The following is a 24,510-nucleotide window of genomic DNA, read 5'->3' as shown; positions in this document are numbered from 1 at the left end:
CTGGGCTCTTGGGCTCAGCACTGCCCAGACAAGTACCTGCTTGCCCCAGTCTGTGCCTCCAGCCCAGGAACCCAGGACTGAGTGTGCAGGAGGTGGGAGTGGCCTTCCAGAGTGTGCCCTCTACCCCCAGCTGCTTCCCCAAGGTAAGGCCTGGGCCTGTGCACCCCATCCCTGCTAGAGCTACCAGAAAGGATGCACCCTCTGTGTGGCCCGATGGTGGGTGTGTTTCTGATGCCTCACTGAGGGTCACTGTTAGGGGCTGTGGTTAGGGGGTCCCTTCTCCCAGACTTCTAAATGAACAGTTGTAAGCTGATCCACTGTGTGGCCATCTTGCTGCCTGTGCTGATATAGCCTCCAGCGCCTCATTTGGAGTAAATTTAACAGATAAGAAAAAATTCCTGGAGACATCCAGAACTCAACCCAGAGGCCCCAGAAACTTGCACAGGACAACAGGGGAGAAGAGATGGGCCTCCTGGGTAAAGGGTTGTTGGTGGAAGGAAAAGTGTCCCCCTTGATTTTCCTTGTCTGTGTGTCCCAGATCTTCCTCTGGGGCCGCTGGTCCTCAGCGTCCATGCCCCACAGCTTCATGCCTGTGCTGGGGGTAGAGTGCGGTCTTCCAAGCCTGGGCCCCAGCCTGCCTGCTGTCCTGGCTCTCTGCAGGCCTGGCACATTCTGCATTTGTACTTTTGTTCACACCTCTGCTCCCAGGGTCCTTCTCACGACCTACCTAAACCCTGCCTCCTTTCAGGCTCGGCCCTGGCCCTCTTCATCCAGAAAGCCTCCTCCCCCCACTCAAACCTGCCTCTACCTCTCCACCAAGCCCATATCCCCCAGACACTGAGCACAGCCAGGTATTCTGTGGGGGGTGTAGGAACTAGGGCTTGGTGGCTGCGGCTTGTGCAGCCTGCCCTGGGGCGAATTCCCCAGAGGAAAAGTCATGCTCACATCAGGCACTGCACTCCTCCAGCCCCTGGCTCCACAGGGAGGGACTGGGACTGTCCAGTCTCCTCTGGGTTCACAGAGCGAGAGCCACCTCAGACCGGAAGCCTTGCCTTCCCAAAATGGTACTTTTGTTCTCATGCTATCTTCTACCTCTCTCAAAGATGCCTTTTTTTTTTTTAGCTTTTTATTCTGGAAAATCTCAAATATACACAAAAGTAGAGAGAGTCGTAGAATGAATCCTCATGACCTAGCTTCAACTGTTACCAGTTTCCAGCCGCCAACATTGCTTCTCCATTTCCTTCTCCTTCCCTTAGCCTCAAACTAGATTATTTTGAAGCAAATCTCAGACATTTTATTATTTCATCTGCCAAAATTTCTGCATATATCTCTAAAAGATGAGGAGGCTTTTAAAAATATGACCCCAAAATCACCATATAAACTAAAAGAAAATTAACCACAATTCCATTATCTCACATCTAATGCTTAAATGTCCCAACTTTTCCTAGAAATAAATATTTACAGATAGTTTGCTTCAGTCAGGATCCAATCATTGCATTTGGTTCGTATGTATTTTAGGTCTCTTTGAATCTATAGGTTATTTCTTTTTCTATCTCTCTCTTTTGCAACTGCTTTGATTATCTGATGAAGCAGCTGGCTGTTTATCCTGTAGACCCTGCAGCAGTCTGGTTTTTGTTGATTGTCTTCCTGTAGTGATGTGGGGCGAGTTCTTGTTCCCTGCAGTTCTTTTGAATGGGCAGTGAGTTCCAATGCTGGATTCGATTCTGGTTTTATATTTTGGCAAGAATGATTCATAGGTGGTAGTGTGTATTTCTACAGGGAAGTAGTTATCAGTAGCCACGAAGGTCATTGCTTAGGCCCATTATTTCATCAGAGGTTGCAAAATGGGGCTATTCTAACTGTAGCATCAGGGTCACCTGAGATCAGGAGGTCAAGACCAGCCTGGCCAACATGGTGAAACCCCATCTCTACTAAAAATACAAAAATTAGCTGGGCAGGGTAGCACACGTCTGTAATCCCAGCTACTTGGGAGGCTGAGGCAGGAGAATTGCTTGAACCTGGGAGGCAGAGGTTGCAGTGAGCCGAGATCATGCCACTGCATTCCCACCTGGGTGACAGAGTGAGTCTCTGTCTCAATAAAATAAAATAATAAAATAAAACAAAATAACCACTTTGATGATCCAGAGTTGTGATTAACAATAAAAATGAGAGTCTAGAATTCAAGTCTAGTGTATTATTTTGTACCAACTGGATACCTCCCTGTATATACACACAAAAAGTTATCAGAGCCGGGCACGGTGGCTCACACCTGTAATCCCAGCACTTTGGGAGGCTAAGGTGGGTGGATCGCTTGAACCCAGAAGTTACAGACCAGTCTGAGCAACATGGTGAAACCCTCATCTCTAAAAAAAATACAAAAATTAGCTGGGCATAGTGGTGTGCAATTGTAGTCCCAGCTATTTGGGAGGCTGAGGTGGGAGAATCACCTGAGCCTGAGGAGGTAGAGGCTGCAGTGAGCTGTGATCCACTGCACTCCAGCCTGGGTGACAGAGCAAGACCCTGTCTCAAAAAAAGTAAATAAAATAAAATTATCAAAAAATGGTGATTGGCCAGGCATAGTGGCTCATGCCTGTAATCCCAGCACTTTGGGAGGCCGAGGCGGGTGGATCACGAGGTCAGGAGATCGAGACCATCCTGGCTAACGTGGTGAAACCCCGTCTCTACTAAAAATACAAAAAATTAGCCGGGCGTGGTGGCAGGGGCCTGTAGTCCCAGCTACTCAGGAGGCTGAGGCAGGAGAATGGCATGAACCTGGGAGGTGGAGCTTGCAGTGAGCTGAGATCGCACCACTGCACTCCAGCCTGGGCGACAGAGTGAGACTCCATCTCAAAAAAAAAAAAAGGGTGATTTGCTGGATGATGGTTTAGAGCTGTGCTGGTAGATATGGAAGCTACTAGCCACCTATGGGTAAATTCAAATCTGCTAAAATGAAATGAAAAATTCAGTTCTTCAGTCACAGTAGCCCCATTTCAAGTGCTCAGTGCGTACACTGAAGAAAGGAGTATCAGTCAAATGTCAGGTTTGAGAATATTCTGCTAGTTGTTTCAGTTCTTCGTTTCAAGTATGCAGACATAAGTTTGGAAAACTTCTAGATTCTGTTCTCTGAGGTTGAAATGTTATTTTAACTTTATTGGTTAACTGTGTGGATTGGGGCTGCAAAAGACTCCTCTGTGAGAAAAGAGGCTTCAGGCAAAAATAGTGGGAGGAAGAAAAGGAATCACTATTTTAAAATACACGTTGGGTTCAGCATCTATTGTGTGCTTGGTTTTTGAATGTATATGGTGCCAAATACACAACAACAAAAAAGGCTTCTTAACGAGGGGATTTAATCACTTTCCTGGCACATTAATACCTTTTGGGGGGTATTGTCTTTCAGTCTGTTGTAACCACTGGTTCTGAAATAAACTTCAGGAATTGTGGAGGCCTGGGCAGCCAGAGGAGAGGAAATCCAAGTGAGGCCAGGATCAAAGGGGCAAACAGCGCTGCGGATCTCAAGGTGGAAGCAGAGCCATCGACTCCCCTCGGCTGTCTTTTCCTGGTTTTCCCTTTAATAAATACCCAGGCTCTCGGCCCGGTCTTAGGCAGTGGAGGGCCTGACTTGAACAACAAAGAGAGCCCGGCGAAGAGAGTATTTAGCACTTGGGGAGGAAAGACAGGCCTCTGTGATATTTGGGTGATTCAGTGACAGGAACCGTGGTGGGAAATGTTGAGGATGCAGAACGGGACAGTGACCCCGAGTGGCCCCATCCTGCCCAGCCTGGGCTGCTGTAGAGCCGGCCCTGGATCCAGATAATAATGTTTTTTTTGTTGTTGTTGTTTTGTTTTTTTTCCCTACTGCCTCTTGTATTTACTGGTCTTCCCCCATTATACAGGAAGCATCTTTGAGGATTGTCTTCTATTTCACCTTGCCTTCCCTTGTGTCTATTTCAAGTTACTGACAGACTAAATGTAAATAATGGCCAAAATCTCTCAGCAAATCAAGTGGTGAGCTCGCCCAGGTGCTGGAGAAGGAGGAATCCAGATCCTAATCTCAGTGATTGCTGTCTTCAGCTAACCCTGAACTTAAGTTTGCTATGCTGGAGCTGGTCAACTGATGTGCTTCTGTAGAAAAAAAGCACTTTATGGAGCTTTATATATCACAGGTTATCTGTTTTGGGAAAATAACTTGCAATAATTATTTTAAAAATTGTATTGCCAAGGATAGGGCTCTTCCCATTTTCCTATTGAAAAAATGAATATAGAAGAATTAGCAAATGGATATGTGATATACATATCCATTGTATAGCTGCAGCAGGGTAACTGATGCAGGAATCTAGAACTTGGATACAGTGAAAACCACTTGTAAAGTGTCTGTCAAAGAAAAGAGAAGTAGCAAATCATTTTAATTTCAAGTGCTTTTGTAGAAACTCAACATGGCTTCTATCTTTCCAACCCTAGTCAATGAAAATCCCAAGTGAAATGGGAAATCCACTCCCATAGAGAAGTAATTTCTTTTTTCTTTTTCTTTTTTTTTTTTTTTTGAGATGGAGTCTCACTCAGTCACCCAGGCTGGAGTGCAGTAGCACGATCTTGGCTCACTGCAACCTCTGCCTCCCGGGTTCAAGCGATTCTCCTGCCTCAGCCTCCTGAGTAGCTGGGATTACAGGCGTGTGCCACCATGCCCGGCTAATTATTTATTTATTTATTTATTTATTTATTTATTTATTTTTTTTGAGACGGAGTCTCGCTCTGTCACCCAGGCTGGAGTGCAGTGGCGCGATCTCAGCTCACTGCAAGCTCCACCCCCCAGGTTCACGCCATTCTCCTGCCTCAGCCTCCTGAGTAGCTGAGACTACAGGTGCCCACCACCACGCCCAGCTGATTTATTTTTTTTGTATTTTTAGTAGAGACAGGGTTTCACCATGTTAGCCAGGATGGTTTCGATCTCCTGACCTTGTGATCCGCCCGCCTCAGCCTCCCAAAGTGCTGGGATTACAGGCATGAGCCACTGTACCTGGACAACGGATGTTGGCTGTTTTGAAGATGCCAGGAATTAACTTTTTTTTTTCTGAGACAGAGTTTCACTCTTGTTGCCCAGGCTGGAGTGCAATGGCACAATCTTGGCTCATTGCAACCTCTACCACCTGGGTTCAAGTGATTCTTCTGCCTCAGCCTCCCGAATAGCTGAGATTACAGGCACGCTCCACCATGCCCGGCTAATTTTGTATTTTTAGTAGAGACGGGGTTTCACCATGTTGGCCAGGCTGGTCTGAAACTCCCGACCTCAGGTGATCCGCCCGCCTCGGCCTCCCAAAGTGCTGGGATTATAGGCATAAGCCACGGTGCACCGGCTGAAAAGTAATTTCTCTTTCCAGATGTATTAGACTGCATCCTCTGCTTTAGTTTTGTAGGATTACTTTTTTTTTTTAATTCAGATTTTACTAATTTTCCCGATAGTGTCTTTTTTCTTTTCCAGGATCCAGACCAGAATACCACTTACATTTAGTCATCAAAAACTAGGGGTTGAAAATGTACTTATAGCAGTAATACATGCATATGATTAAAAAATAATAAAGCAGTCCTGAAGGGTATAAAAGTCTCCCTTTCCAACCCTTGTCCAGTATGACTTTATGCAAGATATGTGACACATGCTAAGTCAATACCACATCCCACAGAGTGTCAGAAAACTTCTACAGAAGAGTTTCATTCTATGGACAGAAAACCAAGTGAGTTATTTGTTCATTTAGTTAGAAAATAACTATTAGTGCCGGGCGTGGTGGCTCATGCCTGTAATCCCAGCTTTTTGGGAGGCTGAGGTGGGCGGATCACGAGGTCAGGAGATCGAGATCATCCTGGCTAACACAGTGAAACCCCGTCTCTACTAAAAATACAAAAAATTAGCCGGGTGTGGTGACGGGCGCCTGTAGTCCCAGCTACTTGGGAGGCTGAGGCAGGAGAATGGCGTGAACCCAGGAGGCGGAGGTTGCAGTGAGCTGAGATTGCACCACTGCACTCCAGCCTGGGCAACAGAGCGAGACTCCGTCTCAAAAAAAAAAAACCAAAAAACTATTAGTACATGAGGTTTAAGTCAAATGACAATGTTAAAGAAACCTTTAGTATCAGGTCAGGAGATCGAGACCATCCTGGCTAACACGGTGAAACCCCGTCTCTAGTAAAAAATACAAAAAATTAGCTGGGCGTGGTGGTGGGCACCTGCAGTCCCAGCTACTCGGGAGGCTGAGGCAGGAGAATGGCATGAACCCCGGAGGCAGAGTTTGCAGTGAGCCAAGATCGTGCCACTGCACTCCAGCCTGGGAGACAGAGTGACTCCATCTCAAAAAAAAAAAACAAATAAAAAAATAAAAATAAAAATAAAGAAACTTATAGTATCATAATCCTTTAACTGATTCCAACCCTGACTTTCCACTGTATCCTTGCGGAGGTTGTTTTTTAGACATATATAAGCACACTCCATAAGAACTTCATTTAGAGCAAAAGGAGGAGAGAATGGGAGAGGCTGAAATCTTATTTCACTTATTGGAGATTATGATCTAACACAAACTCCCAGGAAAACATTCATAAGATAATAATGCCTGTTTAGTCAGTTTGGAGGATTATCAAACCACAAACGGAATGCTGGAATTTCTTTTTTTCTCTTTTTTTTTTTCTTTTGAGACGGAGTCTTGTTCCATTGCCCAGGATGGAGGGCAGTGGCACAATCTTGGCTCACTGTGACCTTTGCCTCCCAGGTTCAAATGATCCTCCTGCCTCAGCCTCCCAAGTAGTTGGGGTTACACGTGTGTGCCACAATGCCTGGCTAATTTTTGTATTTTTTTGTAGAGACGGGTTTTTGCCATGTTGGCTAGGCTGGTCTCAAACTCCTGACCTCAGGTGAATGGCCACCTCGGCTTCCCAAAGTGCTAGGATTAGAGGTGCAAGCCACTGAGCCTGGCCTGAATGCTGGGATTTCTTCTCATGAGTTTAGATTGCTTTACCTATATGTTTATGCTTCACTAAACTACTGCCTGCTTCTGTGATGAGCAGATGCTTCATTTGTCTCCACAGGTCCATGTTCCTGGCTATGACAAAACGGGCAGGCTCTGGGTCCCCTCACAAGTGAGCAGATGGCGACAGAGGACCGAGGCCTGGACAGAGGACCCAGGGGAAGGGAGTGGATTTCTACATGGTGGGCTGGAGAATTCCTGTGATGCCCAGCTCCTGGGCAGAGTTTCTGGGCTGCTCAAGCCATCTCTGGCTCTTAAGCTTCAGCTGGCGGCCAGCAGCCAGCAAACCTCCAGTGTCCTCCTGGGGCTGGCCTCCTGGTCCCTGTAGCTACATACAGTAACGCATCCATCACTGCAGCCTGCAAACAGGAACCCGAGGAGCCCAATGTGCCTGAAAGATGACAACCCGAGACTGGGGTGGGGCCGGGCTTCACCGTCCTCCTGAGGGAGACAGAGGAGCTCCATGTAACCATGGGAGTCATGCTTTGAAGTCAGCTTGGCACACTGGCTTTAGAGGTATATGGGCCTCTGTGTAGATTGTGGCATATCTCCTGATCTGTGAAGTTGGAATAGGAATAACACACACAAAGCCTGGCCTGGCACAGTGACACTTCACACATGTTTTTTTGAAATAATGAATGAATGAGCATAGAGAAATATTCCTGAACTCCTGTTCCCAGCATGATAACCTCAATGACCTTGCAAAGGAATAAAAGAGGAAGACAAGAGGGGGAAAGAAAGAAAGGAGAAGGGGTGGAAGGAAGATGGAAGAGCAGGAGGTAAGTATATCAGCTGCCCAGAAGAGCCTCAGGGGCTACACAGGACAGTCCCTGCCAACCCCACCCCTTACCACAGCCAGGAGAGAATCAAGCCCAAATTCTTCTCTGCAGCAGCTCCAAGAATACTTTCCGCTTTGCCACCTGGAATGTCCACCCAGGATAAAAAGATCCAAGCTCTTCTGAGACTGTCTATTGACCTTCTAGAATGCAGAGACGGGACGGGGATTGTGCCCTGAAAGATCCTCCCAGTAAAGATCTCCCTTTGAGTCGGCCTCAGTGAGTGATCCCTGTGAAATTAGCGCTCAGGTGCTGGAAGCAAAAAGACCTAGGCCTCTATGTTCCTCTCTTGAGTTCTTGCACTGTGGTGGGGCAGTTCCCATAGTGGACCATGGGTTTCTCTTTCAATAAGGAGAGCTCAGTGACATCCAATTCGACAGACATTCACTAAGGGCCTAGCACTGCGCCTCACGCAGTATAGGTGTACAAAGCAGACACTCAATAAACTCAGAAAGGGAGAGGTGGGTTCCTGCTTGCTAAGACTTTATAATCTAGCAGGGGAAGCAGATAGAGAAACCATAACCATAGCACAAAGTAGAGAAAATGGGAGCTTTCAGAGCCCCAAGGGGCAGAGGAAAGAATGATGATTCAGGGCGCGTGGAAACTTCATGAAGTGGCTTTCATCTCCTCCCATCCAATAGACGGGTCTTGAGCATTGTTGAGTATCTCCAGAAAGGCCAAACTGCGCCGTCTCCTCTGCTAATGGGGCACGTTGCCAACCCCGCCCTACCTAGGGTATTTTTACTGGTGGGCCCATGGACATTCCAGCCAGACCCCCCCACCCCCCTACCCACTTAATCAGGAGGAATGTGCTGCCCCCTGGATCCCTTTATCTTCACCCCCTTCCCCCCTTGGATTCAGGATGTGTTAGGGAGGCTTGCAGAAGACAGGGGCCGGGATGTTTGACCAACCTGGTACAGGGTCTAGCACATAGCAGGGGTGGTAAATAAATAGCTTTGATGAGGACAGACGGGACTAGGGCAAGGCTCAAGGCCCCGGCCATGTAAGGCACAGGCCAAGCAAGGTCCTTCCGCCGCTCTTAACGGGGATTTGACCCCGAGAAGAGAGTTCTGTCGCCTGCGGCCCGCGCACGCGGGCCCCTCCGGGCTGCCCCTCCCGGGCAAATAGTCCTTCGGGGATGTGGATTGCGCCGGCGGGGCGGGTGGGCGGGGAAGGACTCGGAGGGGGCCGGGACCGAAGTTCACGCCTCCCTCCTGCATCCCGCGGCAGGCGGAAGCGATTATTCCCCGGCGTCTGGCGGGGCCGGGGGCGGGCTCGCACCCGGAGGAGACACGGGTCTCCCCGCGCCCACCTTTGATCGCGCCGCTCCGCCTTCCCCGCCCCCGGCCCGGGAGGGTATAAGTGCGGCCCGCGCCCCTCCGGGCGGCGCGCTGGGCTCCGGAGCGATGGCCGCAGCCGAGTCCCGTGCGCTCCAGTTCGCCGAGGGCGCCGCGTTCCCAGCGTACCGGGCCCCCCACGCCGGCGGGGCGCTCCTGCCGCCCCCGAGCCCTGCGGCAGCCCTGCTCCCCGCGCCGCCCGCGGGCCCCGGCCCAGCGACCTTCGCGGGCTTCCTCGGCCGGGACCCCGGGCCGGCCCTGCCGCCCCCCGCCAGCCTGGGCTCGCCTGCGCCCCCAAAAGGCGCGGCCGCCCCGTCGGCGTCGCAGCGCCGCAAGCGCACGTCTTTCAGCGCCGAACAGTTGCAGCTGCTGGAGCTCGTCTTCCGCCGGACCCGGTACCCCGACATCCACTTGCGCGAGCGCCTGGCCGCGCTCACCCTGCTCCCGGAGTCCAGGATCCAGGTGAGGGCCCGCTGCGGTCGCAGCTGCGGAGTCAAGGTCTGGACTCCGGGCCCCTGAGGCCACACCCGGGACGTTGCAGGCACGGTGCTTCCCCTGAGGCTCTATATACTAGACTGAAATAGGGGGTGATATCGGCACCTGCTGCACAGGGTGGTTGTGAGGCTTGTGTGAAATAACTTAGGCTTGCACTGAACGATTTCTCTCATTATTAAATATAATAAGGGCTCCTAGGAGGCTAGCCGGTCCCCTGAAATGGCCAGAAAGTAATTCCCAGCAGGAAGATAAGAAGTTTTACACTTTTTCTTTATCCAGGAAGAAGACACAGATGAGGGGCAGTTGGGGTTTTCCTCTGGCTTTGAGTGTGAGAATGGTAGCTGAAAGCGGGGAAGGCTGGCTCGCCAGGTTACCCCATGCTACTTTCTTGGCAAGTGTTCCGTTTGGGGATTAGATTTGAAAGGATGTAGCGAATTGAAGTAAAGCGAGAAGCACCTGGAGCTTGTTGTCAGTTTGAAAAATCTAGTGCAAGGTGTGTTTATTTTTATTTATTATTTATTTGAGACGGAGTTTTACTCTTGTTGCCCAGGCTGGAGTGCAATGGCGCGATCTGGGCTCACTGCAACCTCCGCCTTCCAGGTTCAAGCGATTCTCCTGCCTCAGCCTCCCGAGTAGCTGAGATTACAGGCGCCAGCCACCACGCCCAGCTAATTTTTGTATTTTTAGTAGAGACGGGGTTTCACCATGTTGGTCAGGCTGGTTTCGAACTCCTGACCTCAGGTGATCCACCCGCTTCAGCCTCCCAAAGTGCTGGGATTACAGGCCTGAGCCACCGCGCCTGGCCGTGTTTATTATCTAAAGTAATTTAGATCAGAATCTCAGAGTTGGTAAGGCGAAGCCTGCCTTTTTGTCTGTCTGTAGCGCCTTGGTCGGTGTCCAAGCGCAGTTTTAAGTAGCAGCCCTCATTTAAACACTGGGAGAGTGGACTTGTTTTCTCTGCACCCCTGGCGGTCATACAGCTGTCAGTCTCAACAGCTGGCATGAGCAAAATACCTCCTTGATTAGTTTGACAAGGGAGTGCAGACCTTCAAAAACAGGTTTTCTTCATAATTTAATGCAGTTTTTTTCTAAGAATTCTAAGTGCTTCCATTTTTGTGACCCCATTTTTCATGAAAATTTCTCTAACTAAAGAATAGACAGAACTAGGCATTATTCCAATGTTTCCATCTGGGAATGGGGAGGCAAAGAAAGCCAGGTGCTCTGAACTTCTAACCGTCAACCCAAGTGCTTTCTGAAGACAAGGCTCTGGAGAGGAAGCCAGGGGATGTTAAACTGGAACTTACTAGTATGAACTGTGAACATAATGTTAGCATAAAAAACTCCAAGCAAAAGCAGCTTTTATTTTCTCCCCTCTTCCAGGTATGGTTCCAGAACAGGCGTGCCAAGTCTCGGCGTCAGAGTGGGAAATCCTTCCAACCTTTGGCTAGGCCGGAGATTATCCTCAACCACTGTGCTCCTGGAACTGAAACGAAATGTCTGAAGCCCCAGCTGCCTCTTGAGGTAGATGTGAACTGCCTGCCCGAACCAAACGGGGTTGGAGGGGGCATCTCTGACTCTAGCTCCCAAGGTCAGAATTTTGAAACCTATTCCCCTCTCTCTGAAGACATTGGTTCAAAGCTGGACTCATGGGAGGAACACATCTTTTCTGCTTTTGGTAACTTTTGAGGATTCTGGGAGAATTCGAGATACGCTCTGAGGAGCCATGACTCACAGCCTGGGAGAGACACATCAGCATACTGTCCTGACTTCCATGTTAAGGACATGTCCTTGTTAACCTTGATGATGGTTTTGACAGCACCTCTCACATTTGAAGGTACCCCGCCACTTTGTCAATGACACTTTAAGCCCACACTCCCACCCCAGAGTTCCGGCATTCGCTTTTACCTGTATTCTCTCCAAGCCTGCACATTCCATTGGTCTGTATCCCTATGCCTTCTTGCCAGGCCTGTTTTTAGTTTTTGGACTGGTTGTTCAGAACTCATTATTTTCTTCACAAGAATGCCTCAGCTTGACTCAGTTTCCCCTTGTGCTTGACAGCTGCCATTTTCTCCTGGTCCCTCCAAGGCTTATAATCTTAAACTCACTCTACCCCGTCTCTTCAACCCTCATCCTAGGTTTATTACTTTTTAAAACTGGGCCTGTCATCTTCACGTTCAATCATAGCTCCAATGACTCTGCATGCAGATTATTTCGACAGCCCCCTTGCCTCTAGCTTCTCAACTACTTAAAAAAAATTACCCTCTGTGGGCCAGGTGCAGTGGCTCACTCCTGCAGTCTCAGCACTTTGGGAGGCCGAGTGGGTGGATCACCTGAAGTCAGGAGTTCAAGACCAGCCTGGCCAATATGGCGAAACCCCATCTCTGCTAAAAATATAAAACTTAGCTGGGCACGGTGGTGGGAGCCTGTCGTCCCAGCTACTCAGGAGGCTGAGGCAGGAGAATCACCTGAGCCTGGGAGGTGGATGTTGCAGTGATCTAAGATCACGCCACTGCACTTCAGCCTGGGAGACAGAGGGAGACTCTCAAAAAAAAAAAAAAAATTACTCCATGGTTCTGTGGTAGCCTCCAGTTGCTACCAAATTATAAAAAGCTTTCAGTTACCCTCCCAGATAACTGATATCATCCTTAGCCTGCAGGACAGCTATGCAAATCTGAAGGTCAACTATCCACAATATATGCTTTGGTCTTAAAGTCACTCCTTTCAGTTTTGAACCAAATTCATACCTTTTGCTTTCAAAACACTCGGACTCCCCGCCTGCCTTCTGAAGTCTGAAATTTTCTCTAAGTAATCCTGATTTTGCACCTGTTACTTCGATCACTCCATTACCCTTAGCACTTGTTATTGTACTTCCTGTGCAACTTTTGTGGATTATTAAATGTCTTTCACAAATGTTTCAATGTAATTTCTATTTAAATGAATTCTTTTAGATAACTCCTAGTACAGTGCTTCACTCCACAATTGCTCAGTACATACTATGTGGCCATGAAAGAGATTTCTAAAAGTTTCTGCAAATGTAGTTTTTAGCCAGTAATCAATATTATATTTAATATAGCCAGTAATCAATATTATATGATATTATATAATATAATAGCCAGTAATCAATATTATATCAGCAGGCCACTGAGCTGAGAAATTTAATTTGGTTAAAAACATATTTTTGCTTGAATGTTTAATAATATTTTATGAGTATTTTGGTTTTGGGAAATTTCTCTTTGCAATTTATAATTCTAAATGTATGTAAATAACCGTTTCTAAGTCAGTTTAAGATCAATTAAAATATTTTGATATTTTGAGAGTTTTCAAACTCCTTTAGAGTCAAAGGAAATGGTCTGTGTATGAGGCAACCACAGGTGAGGTTTCTTTGTAAACTGTGCTTTAAAGTAGGTTCATGGGATGCCATAGCTAGCTAGGGCCAGGACATCATGTCTTGATGGTTCCTAGAAGAGCATGAGATTATACATGCCAGATGCCCTAATTTTCAGAGATGTTATTCAAGTGGTTTGTACTTTTCTTTTTTTGAGATGGAGTTTTGCTCTGTCACCCAGGCTGGAGTGTAGTGGCATGATCTTGGCTCACTGCAACCTCTGCCTCCGGGGTTCAAGCGAGTCTCCTGCCTCAGCCTCCCGAGTAGCTGGGATTACAGGTGCCCGTCACCACGCCCAGCTAATTTTGTATTTTTAGTAGAGACAGGGTTTCACCATGTTGGCCAGGCTGGTCTCGAGCTCCAGACCTCAGGTGATCTGCCTGCCTTGGCCTCCCAAAGTGCTGGGATTACAGGTGTGAGCCACCGCGCCTGGCCTTAACTTTTCAGGGTAGCAAATCCACCATTTAAAGCAACCAAGAGCTGGGCAACAGAGCAAGACTGTGTCAAAAAACACCACCACATACAAAAATTAGCTGGGCATGGTGGCACATGCCTGTAATCCCAGCTACTCGGGAGGCAGAGGCAGGAGAACTGCTTGAACCTGGGAGGTGGAGGTTGCAGTGAGCCAAGATTGCGCCACTGCACTCCAGCCTGGGCAACAGAGCAAGAATCCATCTCAAAAAACAAAAACAACAAAAACCAACCAAGAGTTTTCAAGCACTTAGGAGTTGAGGAAAAAAGCAACCAACCAACCAGGAGGCTGGGCACAGTAGCTCATGCCTATAATTCCAGCAGTTTGGGAGGCTGAAGTGGGAGGTTTGCCTGACCCCAGGAGTTTGAGACCAGTCTGGACAACATAGCAGGACCCTGTCTCTTAAAAGAAAAACAAAAACAAAAAAACAAAAAAGCCAGGCACGGTGGCTCACGCTGTAATCCCAGGACTTTGGGAGGCTGAGGCGGGCAGATCACTTGAGGTCAGGAGTTCAAGACCAGCCTGGCCAACATGGTGAAACCCTGTCTCTACTAAAAATACAAAAATTAGCCGGGCATGGTGGCAGGTGCCTGTAGTCCCAGCTACTCAGGAGACTGAGGCAGGAGAATTGCTTGAACTCGGGAGGCAGAGGTTGCAGTGAGCTGAGATTGGGCCACTGCATTCCAGCCTGGGTGACAGTGAGACTCTGTCTCAAAAAAAAAAAAAAAAAAAAAAAAAAAAAAGTCAGGCATGGTGGCATGTGCCTGTGGTCCCAGCTAAGCGGGAAGCTGATGTGGGAGGACAGCTTGAGTTCAGGAGTTCAAGGCTGCAGTGACCTACGAGCGTGCCACTGCACTCAGCCTGAGCGACAGGGTGAGACCTTGTCCCTGCCATTCCCCCAGCAAAAAGCAGCCAAGAGAACATAGTTGAGGCCTTAGCAGCAAAGTGTACTTATCAATTCTTTGAAAACTGTTTGAAACCAAAAATGAGCTGATAAACATTAGCTATTAACACTGTGCTAAGGGCCCATCCTGGAGGTGCTCAGGAGGTCTCACAATCACAGAGCTTTACATTTAAACTTGTGACATGGCCAAATGAGATACTACAAATACATCCACAAAACTGAAAGACATATAACACTTTAAATTATGGTCCACTAAGAATCGCACTTATGAAAAAATCTGGTAATTATTTTATTATTGCTTTTATATTGTCTCATGTTGTTTCCCCAGTGAACAACTGTAAAAATCTATAAATAGGTAAATCCTGTGGTCACATTTTAAATTGTGGGATCCTTTAAGAAGTAGCCTGCAGCTCTCTCAAACTCTAAGAGGCCCTAACTGCTAAATGTGTTACAGACATTATCTATTTTATCCTCACACCTACCATGTAAGACAGGGACTAATCTTCCTACTTTAAAGATCAAGAAACTGTATCTAAGTAGTGTTTCACAATTATACAGCTTATAAATGGCACGACCAGGACTCAAACTCAGCCCACCCATTAGTCTACCACCATACAGTGCCTCCTATATTGCAGTGGTCTTGTTAGTCAGGACTAATGATAAAGTAATGTGATAGGTTTAAAAGCAATCCCCAAGTCAGAATTTCTACATGCCAGTCATTACTGTCTCATCTTTCAAAGAAATCACCACGGAAGACCATACTGTTACTCTGATGACATTAATGTTGCTTAGAGCTTTTTTGAAACTCTCATTTGCCCACTCATTACACAAATATTTATTTGTTGCCCATGAACAGACACTTTACCAGGACCTGGAAATAAATGGTGAACAAAAACAGAAACAGTCCCTCCCCTCATGGAGCAGAGGCCAGTAGGGAGACAAAAGACCTCCAAGAAATATTAATGTTAAATTGCAAATGTGCCAAGTGCTGGAAGGAGAGATATATGATCTGGAGACATTGTAATAGGAGATGTGCTGTGGTTAATGAAAGCTTCCTTGAACAAGTCATGCTGAAGGTGAGATCTGGAAGATGATGAAGAGTTACAAGGAGAGGAGAGGGAACGTAGGTACTGCATGTGCAAAGACCCTGTGAAATAATGAGCAGATAAAGAAGTGGGGGGGCCAGATCATGCATGGCTTTATAGGTCTTGTAAAAGAGTTTTGAATTTGTCCTGAAAGCCAAATGAAGACTTTGAAAGCATTTATAGACAGAGGGATAACATGATCCATTCTGCATTTTAAGATGATCCCTCTGACTGCATTTGAAGAGGGCTGAGTAGATGCTGGGAGATAAGTTAGGAGACAACTGCAGTGTTCCAGGCCAGTGATGATGGCAGCTGGGTTGCAAGTAGTGGTGATAATGAAGATGGAGAGAGGTGCATTGATTCAAAAATGCTAATGGGCAAATATTTTTGTAGATTCTCAATGGTTATGAGTGAATGTGACTTTTGGAACTAGCTTAAAGTAACTCAGAACCAAATCTATATAAATAAAAGCCATGTATGTGCTTGGCATGTTTGCTCAATCTGGCTTTGATAGCTTGCTTTAGAGCTCCAAAAGTGTGTTAAGCAGTGGCATATCATTCAAATCAATGTATGGCTGACCCAACATGACTACTTTGAAATATAGATTTCTTCCTCCCAAAACAGAAATAAAATTCAACTGTATTCTTCAGCACAGTCCCTGCTGTCAACACATGAAGGCACTGAAAGACAAACAATGCTCAATTAAATATGTGTAAAATGAGGTACTATTTAAGTGTGACAAGTAAGCCTTAAGAAATGTAAGACAGGCCGGGTGTGGTGGCTCACACCTGTAATCCCAGCACTTTGGGAGGCTGAGGCAGGTGGATCACTTGAGGTTGGGAGTTCGAGACCAACCTGACCAATACGGTGAAACTGTTTCTACTAAAAATACAAAAATTAGCCAGGCGTGGTGGCGCGTGCCTGTAATCCCAGCTACTCAGGAGGCTGAGGTGGAAGAATCCCTTGAACCCAAGACCTGGAGGTTGTGGTGAGCTGAGATTGCACCACTGCACTCCAGCCTGGGCGACAGAGAAAAAAAAAAAAAAAAAAGAAATGTAAAAGAAAAAATGCACAAAATACCCAAATCTAGGCAGAATATATTAAAATCAACCTTTCACTAGGTCTATACCAGGCCAAATAACTTACCTGCTTAATACCATACCACTGTATGGTATGGTAATAAATAAAATCCATACCATTGGATGGTATGGTACTTCAGAGAGACTCGGTAATCTGTACTGTTTCCCCTAAAAATATAACTTAATGGGAATTACAATTCTTCAAAACTTTTTAAACAGAAGGAATGCATATCGACTTGAATTAATGAAAATATAGAAAATAATTTTCATAGATCAATTTATTTAGAATTACAAATATTAAGAATAGAAGATTTATGCATTTCTTAATTAACATAACAGTTTAGCTAAATATAAACTCTGCACTAAAGTTCTGCAGTGGCACAATACCAACAAAGAATACGGAAGCCTTTTTAAACTATACAAAAATTTCAAATGGAAAATAATCTTGTTTCAGTTTTATTATACATTAACATATAAAAAGTCTCATTTTATGAGACATCTAAAGGAATTAAAACCACCTCTACAGCTATATCTTAAACTCCAAATTTGAAAAAAATTTATATTCTGACTTTATAATAATTCTATTAAAATGAAGAAAATTCCAAATACATACTTTTTACAAGATTAACATTTTAGGCAGGGTTTTCTCCTAAAAAAGAAAAACAACCAAAACAAGCCTTTCTTCTGCATTTCACAGCACTGGTTATTGTATTTGTTTTCCTTATAAAATCTTTTTACTTTATAAATTGTGTACTGTTGGATTTTAACCAGTAATCTGGTTTAAAAGTTGTGCAAATAAACAAAAAAATATGAAAATAGTGTGTTATCTTTTTAAAATAAATCTCATAACAATGCACTTTTGACCTGAACTGATGGGAAGACATGCCAAATCCATTTGCAGAAATTTAGCATTTTGCACCTTTTTTTCCCCTGTTCCTTCATTTTCTTTCAACAAACAACAAAGGTTTCTTTTATATAAGTTATGATAAATTAAAATATTTATTATTATAAAATGATCTACAGAACCATGTCACATTGCAAGTATATATAACATATACTTGTAAAGTCCACATTTCCCATCTATATTTCAGTGGTTTCCTTAAAACTAGGACTTCCCACACCTCATGATGTTATCTTTTGAAGACTGAGATGGTGATCAACTAAATCAAGTAGAGTTGTAATTTTCTGGATGGAATTTCCACACTGCCACTGACATGAATAAAAAGACCAGGTTTCTTCATACTCTCCATTGCAGCAGTTGTCTGCATGTGTTGCGGTGAATTCATGCACATTAAAAAAAATGGTCAATGTATTCTTCCACGAAATTATATTATGTTCAGATATTTCAGTTTAAAAATATTTGTGAATATAAACATATGTAACATAAGCAATGCTACTGCATCTGAATAATAAAAGAAAAATAAATATAATGCTGGTCAGCAATGCTGGTTTAAGAAGCAGTACAGTCTATTAAAATGCCTTATTTGGAGATTTAAATTTCCCTTGTTTTCCAGCAGTTAGGTTATTTGGTGTTGGAAGCCTATATAAAGGAAAAGAACTTCTCAAAAACAATGTCCCGTGCAGTTGGAATAATGAAATCTTTACTCAGTCTCTGTTGGTGTTATTTGCTGCAAAGGCATGTAAGTTTCCCATCTGGCTCAGGCCACTCTGAATATGTGCAACATGGATTTCTACATTATTCTGAAAGCAACTAAAGAAAGAAGAAACATGGTTAACTACTTTATTTTAAAAAATTAAGAAAAATTTTTTTAAAAAAAGAAGAGCTGAATTTTAGTTAGGAAACAGCTATGATAAATCTTAGGGAAGGAATATATCTCCTCTAATATATTAGCCATAATTCTACTTCAGTAGTAGTTGAACAAGTATGCTTTAAAGAAGCAGAGGAGCCACAGGGGGCTGGAAGGAGAAGATGAGTCTCTCACTGACTGGGGAAGCTCTACCTCTAAGCTCAACCTCCATGCTGACCCCAAACCTAAATATATCTCTTGATTGCTTTATATACAAAATCCATGTGAAATTTCTATTCTGTCAATAGGCCGGATATAAGTGAAAAGCTCTTAAAAATATATTTAATGGATAATAATATATGAGTACTTCACAAATATGCATAATTCTTAAAACTTGGACTGAAAATCACTATGAACTTCACATTAAAATGATTAGAGTGTACCTAATGAATTACCTGATATTAGAAGCATCTATTGTACTCTTGATATCATTTAATGAGTCTGTAAGTGATTTGAATTCAAAGGAATTCAGGTCTCCTCCTTCTGCTAGACACTAAAGGGAAAAAAATTTCAAAATTTAATTGCATTATAGCTCAAATATAGTCATAAAATACCTGATATAATCAATAAATTAATTTCTTAGCAACAAATTAGCATGGGTTGCTTTGTGTCAAATTAAGAAAATATTTTCTCTAAGATTTACCTTAATTTGTAACAAAATAGCTGTAAGCCTGGAAATTAAGTCTGTCAGATTTTCATTTTCAACGCAGGGCTGTCCTGTTGAGGAATTTGCATGCCGAACAATTTCCTGTGCTTCTTCCTCACACCTGCGTCTCATATCTGTTGGCTGATCTGCAGGCTGGAGCCCCTGGTCTGGAGCAAGCTGAATATAGATGATTGAAGCATGAGACGCATGTTCGAGAAGCCATGATTATTTCTGTATGTTTGTGCCCTCTTTTCAGATTTTAATTTTTATAAAACTAGCATTTAAAACTAAAGTGGTACTCTTACCTTAGAAGTTTTTTTCCTTTAACAGTTTCTGATTTATTTTCTATTTTTTGTAACTTTTAATTTTGACATAATTTCAAACTTCTAAAACAAGTTAAAAATAAAACAGAACTCTTGATAACATTTACTCAGATTCACTGTTTATGTTTTACTACATTTGATCTGCCATTTGATCTCTGTGAATGTATAATTCTTCCCGTTACTAATTTAAGAATAAGTTGCAAACACTGTGCCTCATTACCTCTAATCACTCCAAGTTTGTATTTCCTTGGTATTTTTGAAGAGTACGAGCCAATTATTTTGTGCAATATCCCCCAGTGTGGGTTTGTCTGTTTCCTTATGATTAGACTGAAGTTATGCATTTTTGGGCAGAAATACTACAAATGTGGTGCTGAGTTCTCTGGCATCTTTATTAGAAGGCACGTGATGTTGACCTGTCCCATTACTGGTGATGTTCTCTTTGATCAGTTGGTAAGTTAAGTGTCTGCCAGATTTCCCTACACTAAAGGATTTCCTTTTTGTAAGTACTAAGTAGTTGTGAAGAGATACTTTGAGGCTATGTAAACATCCTATTTGTCATCAAACTTTTACCTACCAATTTTAGCATCTGTTGATGATGATTCTTGTCTATATCAATTATTACTATGATGGTTGCAAAATGGTGTTTTTCTCACTCTTAACACTGCTTCTATATTTATTAGTTGACATTTTACTACAAAGTAGTTTCTCTTAAAAAATGAATTAGTATCAGTATGAACCCATACTGATATGACTTTTATTCTATGGGTTAAAAATCTCTTACTATATTTATTTATTCTGAAGCTCAAATTGTCCCAGATTTGGCCAGTGGGAACACCTGTCAAGCTGGCTCTTTTTGACACGTCCCCATAATTTGGGGGCACACTTTACTTCCTTGGCATAATAAGGTGGGTTAGGCTCATCTTCTTTCTCTGCCCCAGGTCGGGAATCAGTCTCTTTTTCAAGGAGTCCTGCTTTTTAAAATTGGAGAACAGAGTTAAGAGACCAAGATCTGGGTCTAGTGTGTTCTTTGCTATTAGGGTGTCTTTGCTTTTGGCTCTCTCAGCAGACATATACACTCACTTATACCTATAACATAAAGATAAAATAAACCATGAATTCATACTGATTCCCCCTATTCCCATCTAATGCCACAGGGTTCACTCTAGTCTTCCCCCTCTTCATTCTTCGTAACTGCCTTCTTCAACAGTGAGAAACCTGGCTCGCGTTATCCTATTTTTTTTTTTTTTTTTTGAGACAGTCTCACTCTGTTGCCCAGGCTGGAGTGCAGTGGGCGATCTCAGCTCACTGCAACCTCTGCCTCCCAGGTTCAATATACTTATTTGCTTCTTTGCTCAGTCCTAGAGTATACAGTAAGAGTTTCAGAACTGCTGCCGGGCGTGGTGGCTCATGCCTGTAATCCCAGTACTTTGGGAGGCCAAGGTGGGTGGATCACCTGAGGTCAGGAGTTCAAGACCAGCCTGGCCAACATGTCTCTACTAAAAATATAAAAATTAGCTGGGCATGGTGGTACATGCCTGTAATCATAGCTACTGGGAAGGCTGAGGCAGAAGAATGGCTTGAACCTGGGAGGCGGAGGTTGCAGTGAACCGAGATTGCGCCACTGCACTCCAGCCTGGTGGACAAGAGCGAAAATCCGTCTCAAAAAAAAAAGAGTGTCAGGACTGCTATGCATGCCACCAAGAGAAAAAATTCTACTAACTAGAGTTCAATGTTCATTTAAATTTTGGTTCAGACTAAAGGTATACAGTCAAAATACAAGTTGAGTATCCCTTATCCAAAATGCTTGGGACCAGAAGTGTTTTGGATTTAGGATTTTTTACAATTTTAGAATATTTGCATTATACTTACTGGTTGAGAATCCCAAATACAAAAATCCAAAATCCAAACTGCTCCTGTGAGCATTTCCTTTGAGTTTCACTTTGGCACTCAAAAAATTTTGGACTTTGGAGCATTTCAGACTTGGGATGCTCAACCTATGCTATGTTCAAGCTGTCTGAATCAGTTTTTATCAGTAAGTTTATGTCACTCTTTTGAAATATAGTTAGGTTCATTTATTTCTGTTTGCATTTACTTGTATTTGTTGGGGAAACAAACACTCAGAAAAATGTCATTCCTTCTTGTTCACCAACTCCTACCCCATTCCCAAATTAGTTTCTAATGTATCCTTTCTGTTTCCTTTTGAAAAATTAAGCTGATACATATACATTGTATTTCCACTTATTTCCTACTCCAAAGGTAATATACTTTGGAATATGTATGTGTATTTTTGTATTTGCTTTTTGCATCTAATAACATATCCTGGAAATCACTCCATATCAGTAAATAGAGAGCTTCCTCTCTTACAGCAGCATAGTATTCAATTGTGTGGATGTACCATAAACAGTCAGTTCCCTATGTGTGGGCATTTATGTTTATTTCTAATATTTTATAATTACCAATAATGCTTCAATGAATAACTGTATCCTTTAATACTTTTCTAAAATTTAAATTGAAGCATACCTAAATACATAAAAGTACACAAATCGTAAAGTGTACAGGTTAATGAGTTTTCACAAATCAAACATGCCTGAGAAGTCAGCAACTAGATTAAGAACCAGAATATTACCAACGCCCCAGACCCCCTGATAATGCCATCTTCCAGTACCACCTCCCTCAGGGTAACCACCATCCTGACTTCTAGCATCAGAGATTAGCTTTTGAGCTTTATAAAAATGTAATCATACATTATATATTCTCTTGTGTCTGACTTACTTTATTTATTTATTTATTTATTTTTTCTTGAGACTGAGTCTCGCTCTGTCGAGACTGAGTCTTGCTGGAGTGCAGTGGCACGATCTCGGCTCACTGCAAGCTCTGCCTCCCGGGTTCACGCCATTCTCCTGCCTCAGCCTCCCAAGTAGCTGGGACTACAGGCGCCCACCACCACGCCCAGCTAATTTTTTTGTATTTTTAGTAGAGACGGGGTTTCACCGTGTTAGCCAGGATGGTCTCGGTCTCCTGACCTCGTGATCCGCCTGCCTCGGCCTCCCAAAGTGCTGGGATTACAGGCGTGAGCCACCACGCCTGGCTTGTCTGACTTTATTTGTTCAACATTGTATTTGTGAGATCCATCCATGGCACTGAGTTGTAGTCGAGTTCATTTATTCTCATTGCTGGGTAGCATTTCCGTTGTGTAATTATACCATGTTTATTAGCTGATTGTAGTACTGATGGGTATTTGGGTACTTTGTGATTTCTGGCTATAAGGAACAGTGATGCTATGAACATTCTAGTATATATATTTTGGTAAATACATGTTGATGTATCTTTTTGGTATATATTGAGAAGTAGAATTGCTTAGTCATGGTGTTCTCTCTGATATGTTCTTATTTTAAAATCTGTATTGTAGTTCCGTAAGAGCTTTCAGAAGATTAAATCACTTTACTTCATTAGGAAAGGAGCCTATCACAAATGGCCTTGGGTACTACAAAAAGATTGATGAGCAACCCGTTTCTGCATGTACCATTGGCTTTGTTATGTGTCATCCTGGACTGCATAGTCTGCATGTCTTGTGAATAGTTGCTAGTCCAGGGGAGAAAATCTATTTACTAATACAATGCATATTGTTATGTGGATGACTGACAACTATCAAGAAAATAAGCCAACTGTTTAACAATCTGATATTGCTGGGCGCGGTGATGCCTGTAATCCCAGCACTTTGGGAGGCTGAGGCAGGCGGATCACCTGAGGTCGGGAGTTTGAGACCAGCCTCACCAACATGGAGAAACCCCGTCTCTACTAAAAATACAAAATTAGCTGGGCGTGGTAATGCATGCCTGTAATCCCAGCTACTCGGGAGGCTAAGGCAGGAGAATCACTTGAACCTGGGAGGCAGAGGTTGCAGTGGGCCGAGATGACACCACTGCACTCCAGCCTGGGCAACAAGGGCGAAACTCTGTCTCAAAAAAAAAAAAAAAAAAAAAAATCTCATATCACGGCCGGGCACAGTGACTCATGTCTCTAATCCCAGCACTTTGGGAGGTCGAGGAGGGCGGATCACTTGAGGTCAGGAGTTCGAGACCAGCCTGGCCTATAATATGGTGAAACCCCATCTCTACTAAAAATACAAAAAAATTAGCCGGGCATGGTGGTGCACAGCTGTAGTCCCAGCTACCCAGGAGGCTGAGGCAGGAGAATTGCTTGAACCTGGGAGGCAGAGGTTCCAGTGAGCCGAGATTGTGCCATTGCACTCCGGCCTGGGCAACAGAGTAAGACTCCAACTCAAAAAAAAAAAAAAAGAATCTGATATCACAAATAGAGGTGGCTTTCCTGGAAACACACAACCTCAAAGTATGCAAATTCAGGAGCATTTTAAACTCACCTGAATCATTTTAATTCTTACCCTTTAGTAGGAAACTCATATTTTGGATGAAACTGTTGAACCACTCTCATATAATCACATGTGAATGAAAATTCACAAATAACTCTGTTATCTATGTATTTGAAATTCAAGAATTCATAGTTCTAATGCTAATTTAAGGTTTAAAAGAGAAGGCAACAAAATTGTATGGCCAGCATGATCAGAACTTTATGAGAAAAAGCAGGTATTGTTTAAAAAACAAAAACAAAAACAAAAAAACAACCAAAAAAGACTAAGAAGAAATAAAGCAAAATTTAGTCTTTGGGGCTGGGCACAGTGGCTCATGCCTATATCTCAGTACTTTGGAAGGCCAAGGTAGGAGGATCACTTGAGCCCATGAGTTTGAGACCAGCCTGAGCAACATGGCGAGACTTCATCTCTATAAAAAATAAACTGGGCATGTCGTGCACCTGTGGTTCCAGCTACTCAGGAGGCTGAGGTTGGGGGATAGCTTGAGCCTGGGAAGTTGAGGCTGTAGTTCGCCAAGATTGCAAGATTGCACCACTGTACTCCAGCCTGGTCAACAGAGCCAGACCCTGTCTCAAAAAAAATAAATAAATAAAGAAGAAGAAAAAACAATGACAACAACAAAATTTGGTCTCTGGGGTAGTGGAATTAAGAGTAATTAGTTTTCTGGATTTTTCCAAAATTTTTTGGAGGGCCTTATCATTTGTATCTTGAACCAAAAAACTCAGAATTGACAGCTTTCTGTGTAT

The 24,510-nt window shown here is 43.9% G+C and overlaps 2 protein-coding genes across 7 annotated transcripts in view; one reads left to right on the top strand and one right to left on the bottom strand.

The window, feature by feature from the left end:
* The first annotated feature begins 9,078 nt into the window (after window positions 1-9,078).
* On the top strand, window positions 9,079-12,805 carry MIXL1 (Mix paired-like homeobox). Its single transcript, XM_054449708.2, has 2 exons — window positions 9,079-9,639; window positions 11,053-12,805. The coding sequence occupies exons 1-2, from the start codon at window positions 9,247-9,249 to the stop codon at window positions 11,356-11,358; spliced, it is 699 nt and encodes a 232-aa protein (XP_054305683.1). The 5' UTR covers window positions 9,079-9,246; the 3' UTR covers window positions 11,359-12,805.
* A 4,054-nt stretch (window positions 12,806-16,859) lies between these two features.
* Window positions 16,860-24,510, bottom strand: part of LIN9 (lin-9 DREAM MuvB core complex component) — an 80,361-nt gene continuing 72,710 nt past the window's right edge. For all 6 annotated transcript variants that reach the window (XM_054449287.2, XM_054449371.2, XM_054449117.2 and 3 more), the window contains 3 exons: window positions 19,049-19,228; window positions 18,801-18,898; window positions 16,860-18,308 (listed from right to left, as the gene is read on the bottom strand). In XM_054449287.2, the coding sequence (XP_054305262.1) occupies window positions 18,203-18,308; window positions 18,801-18,898; window positions 19,049-19,228 (384 nt within the window). In that variant the 3' untranslated portion in view covers window positions 16,860-18,202. The remainder of the gene's footprint in view (window positions 18,309-18,800; window positions 18,899-19,048; window positions 19,229-24,510) is intronic.

Source organism: Pongo pygmaeus, chromosome 1 (genome assembly GCF_028885625.2).
Source record: "Pongo pygmaeus isolate AG05252 chromosome 1, NHGRI_mPonPyg2-v2.0_pri, whole genome shotgun sequence".
NCBI lineage: Eukaryota > Metazoa > Chordata > Mammalia > Primates > Hominidae > Pongo > Pongo pygmaeus.
This window is presented reverse-complemented; position numbering and strand designations above follow the sequence as displayed.

Excerpts from the sequence above, each read along its gene's own strand:
- MIXL1 (XM_054449708.2), top strand. The coding sequence starts at position 9,247 with ATGGCCGCAGCCGAGTCCCGTGCGCTCCAGTTCGCCGAGGGCGCCGCG. Across the intron at positions 9,640-11,052 it reads TCCCGGAGTCCAGGATCCAG|GTATGGTTCCAGAACAGGCG; the intron begins GTGAGGGCCCGC and ends CCCCTCTTCCAG.